General features: G+C 32.8%; 1 protein-coding gene across 1 annotated transcript; it reads right to left on the bottom strand.

The window, feature by feature from the left end:
* Nucleotides 1-9,528: 9,528 nt before the first annotated feature.
* Nucleotides 9,529-10,338, bottom strand: LOC148945231 (uncharacterized). The gene has a single exon (XM_089098981.1). The coding sequence runs from the start codon at nt 10,336-10,338 to the stop codon at nt 9,529-9,531; it is 810 nt and encodes a 269-aa protein (XP_088955107.1).
* Between the last annotated feature and the right edge of the window lie 872 nt (nt 10,339-11,210).

The raw sequence follows: 11,210 nt of genomic DNA, 5'->3' as shown, positions 1-11,210 counted from the left end.
ATACAGGGGTTTCGGACAAGTCGGTTCTAATGGTGTACTTTTTGTTTTGATCTGACTCTTTTTTTTAGAAATTATGGGCTTTTATATTTCTTAACATTGGACATGAGTGTCTCTCACTAGGTTGCTAGCTACCTTTGCAACGACGATTATTACAAACAGGGAAAAGCCTACGGCTTTTTCTTCTTTGAAATAGTAAGAGACGAACCTCGAACAATCAAGTAGCTAACTAAGTGTAAAGTATGCAATGATTTGGTATTCCAATGATCGTCTTTTAATATAAAATAAAAAGAAAAAAAGAGATTTAGATCACCCATAAGCACTATATTTATTTTTTAACGTTTTAGGTCTCTTCTAAGCCCATTGTATCACTTATAAACGCTTTAGATCGCTCATAAACACTTTAGTTCTGTTATAACGCTTAAGATCACAACCCTCTTCAGGTTAAAACCCTTTATATCACTTACAAGCGCTTTAGATCCCTCATTAGCATTTTAGGTCTTTCATAAAATTTTAGGTCACTTCTAAACCCTTTATATAACTTATAAACGCTTTAGATCGCTCAAAAGCCCTTCAGGTATTTTATAGCGGTTTAGGTCAGTTCTAAACTCTTTATATACGTCTTACATCGTTAATATGCACTATAGGTCTTTTATAGCATTTTAGGTTACTTCTAAACCCTTTATAAAACTTATAAACACTTTAGATTGCTCATAAGTACTTTATATCTTTTATAACGCTCTACGTCACTTCTAATTTCTTTATATCACTATTAAAACCTTTAGAATACTCTTAAGCACTTTAAATCCGTTTTAACGCTTTAGTTCACTTTGAAACCTTTTACATCACTTCTAAGTCATTTATATCTATCATAAGCACTTTTTGTCTTTTGTAACGTTTGACTTCACTTCTAAGCACTTTATATCACTTATTAGCGATTGATATTGCACATAAAAAAAATTTAGGTCTTTTATAAGGCTTTAGATCACTTGTAAACCCTATGTATAACTTTTAAAGGCTCTAGATCGCTAATAAGCACTGTAGATCTTTTATAACGTTTAGGTCAATTCTAAACCCTTAAGCCCTAAACCATAAAACCTACATCGAAGCTTTCTTTTACTGGTTTTGTTTTACTGCACGAGTCCTCTGTTAGGAAAAATATTCACGATTTTTTCTGTTTTATTGTGGAAAATGTTCCGCAAGTATATTTTAGTGTCGTGTTAGTCCAGTGGTATCTCTAAAAAAAAACCAATTAGTTTAAAGTTTTTATTTTTTTAGTCATTTTGGGCTCTAGATCGGTTTTCCTAAATGTGGAGTTATTCGATTTGGCTTGTGAAAAGTCCATATTATCTATGCACGTTTGCCTGTTTTTGCATTTGTTATTAAATTTTTATCTTTTTTCCTCTTGCTTGTTGCAGAAATATATACACATATTTTTGGAATTACCAGTTTTATGCTCTTTACGCAATGTAATGTCTTTTCATGCTTATATCTTCTCTAAGATATTTGATTATTAAATCAAGTCCAAGTTCAAACAACGATTTCTACTTAGCTTCAATTTTTTGGTTTTTTGTTTTTAAGGTTTTTGAATGGTTGTAATCCCTTGTCAAAATATATACAAATATTTTTGCAATTACGAGTTTTTTTTTCTCGTTAAGCAATTTAATGTAAAATTTTCTATGCATAAAAATCTTCAATTTTTCCTCAAAAGTGTGACAAGTAGGTCAACGTCATTGCAATACTGATATATTTAAAAACGACGTCATATAGCTCATAAGCACTTAACACTTTGGTCTTTTATAACGCTTTAGGTCACTTCCAATCCTTTTATACCACTTATAAACTATTTAGATCACTTATAAGCACCTCAAGTCTTTTATAACGCCTTAGATAACTTCTAAAACCTTTACATCACTTATAAGTGACTTAGATCACTAGGGTGCTTGTAAACCCTTTATATCATTTATAAACGCTTTAAATCGTTCATAAGCACACAAGGTCCTTTGTAACGCATAATAAAAGACTTAACGTTACTATGAGTTAAAGAAGGGCTTAGAAGTTACCTTAAGCGTGATAAAATACCTAAAGTGCTTATGATCGATCTAAATCTGTTTCGAAGTGACCTAAAGCGTTATAAAAGACATGGAGTGCTTATGAGTGATCCAAAGCGTTAATAAAATATATAAAGGGTTTAAAAGTGACCTAAAGCGTTATAAAAGCATTGTAGCTAAAAAGCATTATATGTCTTTTATAGCGCTTTAGGCTACTTGTAAACCCTTTATATCATTTATAAACGCTTTGGATCGCTCATAAGCATATAAGGTCCTTTATAACGCATTATAAAAGACCTAAAGTTACTATGAGTTAAAGGGTTTAGAAGTTACCTTAAGTGTAAAAAAAGACCTAAAGCGCTTATGATCGATCTAAATCTGTTTCGAAGTGACCTAAAGCGTTATAAAAGACGTAGACTGCTTATGAGCGGTCCAAAGCGTTTATAAAATATATAAAGGGTTTTGTGCTGATTTGTGGTAGTTTCACGCTTGGTAGATTATTTGATCTTATTTTTGCTCATTTTTTGTTTAATTTAGCTCTTTACTTTTCTTTGAAAAACTTATTTTGTAGAAAAAGTTTTTTTTTATTAATTTATGTTTGTTTTATATTGACACAGTCTTTTTAGGGAAAAAGAAAATAATACTTTAAATCTTTTCGTTTTTTAAAACACTTTATAGTTTGGCCTACTATTTAGGGGAGAGTCGGGTACGTTGGGACGCGGGGCCGTTGAAACACGTGTACTTTTGACTGAAAACTTCAAGCTAAAACTCTGCCGCTACTCACACCTCAAACGCCATCTCTTGGACTATCTGTGGATGTAATATAGCGGTCGCATGTGCAACTTTCAATCACAAAATTTAGGCAAGGATTTTTATTTGGTTTTGAAAAACATTTTTGCTTTGCAAAATTCTACGGTACTCTTAGGTAAGCTGCTTCTAGAAAATTGCTTATAGTCCATTAAGGTTCGATCAGACGCGTAGGATTTTATCAAAATCCTTTGAGGGTGATAGGATTCCTATGAGGTTTTCCTCATAGGCCGATAGGATTTTTGAGTTGAAATTTTTTCAACTCGACCCTATGAGGGTGATAGGATTTCTGATTTTACAAAGGGAAAAACCTATTTTACCTTCAAGAGGAATGAGAAGATTATAAAAATGACTGATCAAAGCCCTGAAAGAGTTAATGTGAAAGTAGAAGCATATATGGACTTGATTGCTTTTGTCCAAAATGATTGCTTTTGTCTGTATGATACAAGCAATAATAGTTATAAAAATGCAAAATTTAAAAATGACCGATGGAATCAAATAGCTATTAAAATTGGACCGCCAGGTAGCCTACTGTCTTATATACTTCCTTTCACACATTAATAGGTTTTATGGGCTTGCTTTTGCTGTTTATTTGTTTTTTTTATGAACAGTTGGCTTACTATACAAATTTAAAATTTAGGAAGGGTTTGAATGCAATTACAACTGCAGCATTTGTTGTAGGTTACTGATGTGATTGCCCAAATTTGCAGTTTTTAACATATATTGGTAAATATGGAACAATCTACATAGCCTATCTGACCAATGAACATAAAACTTAATGCCTAGCCTAGGCTATTTATGCTTTTTCCAAATATGATAGGCTAGCTTAATTCCTATTGTTGCTAATTAAATTCAGTATAGATGCAGAGCTGGTCCTCCGCACAAGGAAACTTAATAAAAAAACAGTTCTTACTTCAGAATATGCAGAATAATCCCAGTTAACATATATTGCAAGGGGAGAATCTTTATCTTCACTTCTTTTTCCAGTTTTCCTAATAAATTAATGAATTTCTTAGAACCTATATATTAACAAAGTATATACCCCAACCCCTGTAAGATGCAAATATATTCCCAGAAGTGCATCCTGAATCCAAATTTATTCTTCATTTGCATCACAGATCAACTTTACCCCCACGCCCATGACCTGCAAATACATAATCTGATTTTGATTCATTTAGGTATGGGCATAAAGTTTATCTGTGATGCAAATGAAGGTTGTATTTAGATCCAGAATGCAATTCTGGGTATATGTTTACACATTAAGGGGGTGGGGTATGTACTTTGTCAATATGTATTCATGGTCATACCCAGGGGGAGGATTAAACCCCCTCCCACCCCCCCACGAAAAAAAATCCGGCGTACCGCCTTATGCATATGTTATAAGAAATTCATGAATTTCTTAGAAAAAAAAGGAGAGAATTGAAGATAAAGTTTCTTCCCCTTCAGAATATGTTAACTAGGATTATTCTGCATATTATGAAGTCTTGTGTTCTTAATATGTTTCCTTATGTAAAGGATCAACCATGCATCTATACCTTCAATTTTAACCTAACCTTTCCCAAATGTATAGTCCATATTATATTTTTACCATGTGTTTCTTTGCCAGTATAGAGCTGCATGATTTCCCCCTGTGTATGTAGACTAAGAGGGAGGTCACTTGTACCTGATGCTGCCCCTACTGCTTTTAGTTGGATGGAAAAGAATCCAAAGAAAGTCCCCTTTGAAAAGGAGCCAAAAGTAAGATTGAATTTGTCAAAGCTTGGAGGTTTGCCCCTTCAGTTTGTCTAAAAAAACAGATAGATAATTGCAGCTTTGTTCATTTCCTTTCTTTCTTGGATCTCATTATACAAATAAAGACAAATTAATAAGCAATAATTTATTTAGATACTCACACAAAGATAGTCAGACAAAACAGTTTCAGTAAATAATATAGCAAAAATCGCATAAATTTAGTCTGGTTACTTAAACAACACTTTTTAAAAATCAATTTCTATTTTGTATGTATTTTCAAATTTTTGACATTGCTAGATTTACGCTTTGCTCCTCGTCCAAATAAGAATGCCAGAATAAAGGTCGCTCTCAACTAAATTTTTTGTCGCCTTTTAACTCTTTGTCTTGCAAGCATTTTTTTTTTTGCATGCTAGCTAGTTGCAAATACTTGGGTGTGTCTTACAATTTACATGTATCTAGAATGTTTGGGTTGCAAAATAGAAGTTTATTGTGATTCTATTCTTTTGAGTTCAGGTTGCAAAGTAATAAATTTTTTCAAGAAGCCCAATTTTTCAAACTGTAGAGGAATTCAAGTTTTTCTTAGTTTTTCTTTATGTTACATTTGCAGTTGATTAGAGATGTGTTGCATTTGATGATTTTATCAAATCTTTGAATGATTATTGTGATTGGAAAGTATTTTTCCTATAGATGATGACTGCATGTTATCCTAAAATATTTTATTGAAACCTTATTGATCATTTTCCTATAGATGATGCCTGTATTTTATCCTAAAATATTTTGTTGACATCTTACTGTTAATATTTTTGTGCAGTCACCTCTAATTATTAAAGATTTACTCATCCGTCATACCCCTTTATGTGTAGTAGACCTCAGTACTTTTTATTAGTGCCAACTTCAGTAATGTATTAACAATCTAATAAGGACCTTCAATTTACTATAACATTTTTGTTTTCAGTTGAATAGTGCAAAAATACCTGGAGGTATCTGAAAAATGAATTTTTCAAGAAGCTTAATGCACAACAAAACAAAAGAAGTGGGGATGGTGGCGAAGATTGGGGATTTTCAAAGTGGCATCACTTTAGGTCAATGCTATTTCTCTTGAAGCATCATAATCCCCGATGGTAAGATTTATGGTTTTCATTTATTGTTTATACAAAGTAAGTATTTATAGGTATCTAGAAAGAAAACTTTTTGTTACCTTTCAAAACATTCCTTTATATCTATGTCATGGAATGGTGTCCTTAAATTTATTATTGAACACAATAAATAATTCACCCTAAAAGCAGAGCATTTCCATGTGGTGGAGAAGACATAACTAAAATAACATAAAACAAAAAAGTTAAAAAAGATGGACAATTCATTACTCCAGTCCAAACACGAAACCTTATCATAAATCCACCAAAAAATAAAGGGATAGTATTTGCTTGCGTTTTGTTAAGTCCATCATTTCAATATGCATATTGAGGATATTTTCAATGAATTTTATAACCCCAGATACTGTTCCCCTGCATAGCCACCTCACCCATACTAACTTAATCACTAATCAGTGCTCTTACTGAGAGGTTTCAAAATAGTTTGTTGCCTTTTTTCATGGTTCCTGATATATGTCCTGAACTAAACAGGGCTCCTTTGTCTATTTTCATTTGTTTGTATGTTGCTATAGCCATTTTCCTTTAAATTTTACTGCTTTGTGAGGCACCTTGTCCCTGTAAGTTTTTATTTTTCTCCCTGGAATAATTGAAATACAACCTCCCCCTCTTTCTTTGTTTGTTTTTTTTTCATTTTCCATTTATGTAGATTTCTTTCTTAATTAGTTTTAAACGTTTTTATATTGTTATTCATGCTCTACTTGACACAAGTAGTAAATTTGAATCTATTATAGCCTCTAATAGTCTTTTGGAAATACATATATTTATAATTTCATAAATAACCTTTAAGTTCACAATATTTCAGTAGCTTTTTATGAACAAGACTTGATATGCATTAAACAGTCACCAAGCTCAGTGGCAGATTGGGGGGGGGTGCCCCCAGCGTAGTCTAAAGTAGTGTAATTTACTTAATTAACTCAAGTTTACATTAATTTAACTTGCTCCTAATGCAACTTTATTGGATCAACCTATTTTACCCCCCCCCTAAAAATTTTTTTATCGGATCAACCTATTTTGCCCCACCCCCTCCACACAAAAAAATCCTGGATTCGCCCCTGACCAAGCTTTAAAAGAAAGTTTAGAAGGAAATGGCGTCAAAATAGATTGTTCCATTGTTTCAAAAGATTTGCCAGTGACAATTTTTTAGTATAAAATATTTAATAAATGTTGGCCAAAGCTCTACTTTTAATATTATGGAAATTGGATTCAAATAATGCTGATTGCAAGGCTATTAAGGAATAGCAATCCTTGACAAACTACCAACCATTTGCATCTTTCTTCTGTTCTGTTTACTTTCTGTGAAAAAAATAAGACTATTTAATTTTCTGGTTTTCAAAGATAGCTACAGATAGGGTTAAAAACTAAAAATATATGTGCTTTGTAGTGTAAATGGAAATATTTTCAACTTACTTTGTCTTGCAAGACATCAGGGAATCTGGCACATACTGAAGAGACAGTCATTATTCAGCTTTCTGGAGATGATGGACTTACAGACCTACCCACTACCACTTCAAGTGATGAAAGCTCAACATCAAACCTCTACTCAGATATTCCTCACTCCTCCAAATTTCAAACTCAAACTCCTCATGTAGAATTTTTCCCCAGCCCCCAATCCTCCCAATATCACACTCCTAATGTGCAATCTGTCCCCATCCCCCAAGCCGCCAACTATCAAACTCAAACTCCTCATGTGAAATTTTTCACCATCCCCCCCTCCACCAAATATCAAATTCAAACACCTCATGTGAAATCTTTCCCCAACCCCCAAAGGCGCATTCATAATATCAAATCCCAACCGCAAATCCCAAGCGTGTCAAATCCTTCACCAACCCCAATTTATTCTCATATTCCAACCACATTTGTTCACCTTGAATCTACTCCAAAGTCTTCACCTACTTCTACCTCCAACACTCCCAATAACGCTTTAACCTCCCAATAACCCAAAAAACTCCACTTCAACCTCTTCAACTACTTCCAACTCCAACTCTCACAATAAAAGAAAAAGACTCCCCACTGCAACAGAAGAATTACAACAGACAGCAGATGTACAACATACCATGTCTGTTGTCAAGCAGTTTCTTGAAACTAGGATCAATAAAAAGGACAAGTGGGAAGGGACAAGAAACTATGGATTCTGTTGCATGCTTGCCAAAAACTTGGATGGCCTTCCCTTGAATAGCCAAATCCGTATTCAGAAAACTACTCTGGAGGTTTTTGAACAAGAGCTTGATAAGCTTGAGTAATTGTGCTTTTTTTATTTTTTAACGATTAACTACTAAAATAAACTCGTATTCTGTTTATCAAAATTAAATCATAAGCGTGATACGTCGTAAGTTACTTCTACAAGAATGTTCGTTGATTGATTCGAATATGGCTTCCTCAATTGGATGTGTTTGGATTTGATCAAGTCTAGGTCCTAATATATCATGTATGGTAGGTAATCTTATTGTTAGTTTTTGTACTTAAGATACATAGATAAGATAGATAACTTTTTTATTTATTTTGATATTGTAGTATAATCGATATACATGTTCGTAGATAGTAAAGGGCAGTGATGACAAAAAAAAGTACACTTAGTAATTAAAATTCATTAAAGTAAACAAAAAAAAAATAAAAAACAAAGGACAAAAAAAAAAAAAACTGAGTTAAAATCAACTTGATGGAAGTAATGAAAAACTGGAAAGCCATGGCTAATTAGAGTAAAGCCAAGACAGATTGTCTCTGTGAGATGCAAAGCTAGCATACCTTTTAAGAAACATACAACAATGGTTGATAGATTGTCTATCATCCATCCTAAGAAGAACTAAGGTGTAAGGGACTGAATAGAGGCAATTCCAATTGTCTATCAACTCTGTTATCCATTTGAAGGTAATTACAGACCCCAAAAAATTAGACCCCAAAAGAACAAATAATCATTAAAGCAAACCAAAAACTATGCAATACAAAAATTAAATAACATTAATAGGAGAAATGATCCTGCCTAGTCCGGTATATGTGACATGTTACCAAAACACAAATTAAAATAGTACTAAAAACTACGGAAGACAAGAATAAAGTAGACACTTAAGACAAGGAGATTACTCGCACAGATAGAATAGCTATTGTTGAAAAAAATATTTGGATAATTTTTTCTTTCTTTCCAAATTTTAAAAATAAATATTGTAATTTTAATATCTTTCTGTGCATGTTTTAGTACTGGGAAAAAAAGGGGCTTAAAAAAAAAAACATCTTGAGGTTTGTACTTTATGGGGTTTAGGAGGTGTCTTGGGTTAAGCAAGTAAATAAAAACAAAAAAGGAAAAAAAAATTGTCTTGCTTAAGAAACATTACTTATTCAGTGGCAAATAGCTTCAATTTCAAAATGAAGCCAAAACAGGCTTTGAATCTGATTGGAGAGTTGGGGTTGAACAAAACGTTCTATTTCAATAACTTCTTATATATATTTGAAAAATAATAACAACAAAATTAGTTTTTAGGATAAATGCAAAATTGCCACAAGGAACCCATGAATAAAATAAAAAATTTAATAAATAAATGGGTTTTTTCTCCAAAATAGTTTGAGTTCTAGAAAGATAATTTTCATCTAATATTTTTTTTCTATTCCTCAAGATTATCTAGCACTGTTCTCTTTGAAGAATGCTAATCATTAAAAACTAAATTGTACTAATATGCTATTCAAGTATTTACCCCAATCCCAAAACAATACCATGTTAATAACTTTGATTTAACCTACATGTTTTATAGAAATAGCCTCAATTGCAAACTGGAAAGAGAAAAAAATTTGACTGACTGAATCTAATATATCCCATTATGCACAGACTGATCCTGCCACGGAATAAATCCAGGACCAGTAAAATATTCCTTAAAGGTATTTCTTACTAGGATAACATATCTAGATGAGAAATCACTGGATAAATTTCCGGCTGACGCTAGGCTAGAGCTGTTGCGCCAAGACCCTGGAATAATTTGCCCATTTACTTCTCGGTCAACAAGGGTGGTGAAGTCATGTCTTGACAAATTAGATCCTGAAAGGAAGTTATGCAAGATGCAAGTGGTTTTCAGTATCAGGTCCATTGTTTCCAGCTTGCAATTGACACTACTTTTGAGGATTCTAAATTTCATGAACATTATCCCAAATGCATTTTTCACCACCCTTCTAGCCCGTAACAGACAGTAATTAAATATCTTTTGTTGTTGGGTGAGGCTGCAATACTTTGGATATGGCTGCATTAAGTTTTTTTGAAGAGGAAAAGCTTCATCCCCAACAAAACAAATGGGAAAACATCCTCTGAGTTTGGCAACAAAGATGGGTAGGGTGGCATTGCGCAAAGCAGTACCAAAGCTTGACATAGAAAAGACAGTGCTGTCATTTTTCTTTCCTTTAGTGCCTACGTCAATATAAATAAAACTGTAGCGAGCATCTACAGCAGCCATTAACACTATGCTGTAAAATTGGTGAAAATTGAAAAAATCAGAACCAGAATTAGAAGGACACTGAATTTGACAGTGTTTTCCATCAATTGCCCCAATGCCATGTGGAAAGTCCCAAAGTTCGGAAAAATCTCTGGCTATTGCATAAACATCTTCCTTGGAAGGTGGCTTCATATAAATAGGTTGTGGGTTTTTTCAAATTGCTTCGCATGTTTTTTTTATGATACCTGAAATTGCGGATTGTCCCATTCTGTAACACAATGATAATGTTGCCATAGAATTCCCACTTGCAAGATACCTGAAAATAAAATATTTATATAATATGTACATATAAAAGGGAACTTCCACAAAGATGGGATAGTTGTCATATTTTCTAAATAAAAATTGATTCGTATAAATTCAGTTGCAAAAGAGAATACAAAAAAAAACTGGGGCCACAAGTTTGAAATAAACAAACATTCAAGTTTGAATTTGTTCTCCATATAAGAAAACAAGTGAAAGGAGATACACTCAATAGTTCAAATCCAGTTATATTACACTTATATGCTTTCTAAAATTGGGCATAAGATCCAAAACTTACACTGACTTAATTTTTGCAAAGTAGTAGAAAACAAAGGGCAGAGAACTTTCAATTTACCTTAATGACTAAGCCTTTGACAAAAATTATATTGACTGGTACACGTAAAATATTTTAACAGTCAAGGAAACCCAAATAAGGTTTTTACCTTCAATTACAAAGAAATTTATCAAGGCCATTTGTTCCTTATTTAAATGTGGCAGTGTCGATCATGTAGCTTAATCAAGTGTTTGTAGTAATAAATAGGTCAAAAACTGAGTGAATATTTCTCAACAGATAAATACATTGCCTGAGGCTCATTATGGTGAGGCAAAAAAAAAAATCTGGGTTTGTCAGACAAAATATCTAAGGTAATCAAACCATTATCCTGGCAGTTTTTTTCAATCTCAAGGTAATTCCTCTATAAAAAAAAAACAAAAACAATATAACAATATTAACATCACTTTCAGATTCTTAGCCTTTATGCCAA

The sequence above is a fragment of the Artemia sp. Qi Xiang Cuo genome, chromosome 13 (assembly GCF_049724085.1).
Source record: "Artemia sp. Qi Xiang Cuo chromosome 13, ASM4972408v1, whole genome shotgun sequence".
Classification (NCBI taxonomy): Eukaryota; Metazoa; Arthropoda; class Branchiopoda; order Anostraca; family Artemiidae; genus Artemia; species Artemia sp. Qi Xiang Cuo.
Note: the sequence above shows the minus strand (reverse complement) of the source record. Positions and strands in the feature narration are given on the sequence as shown.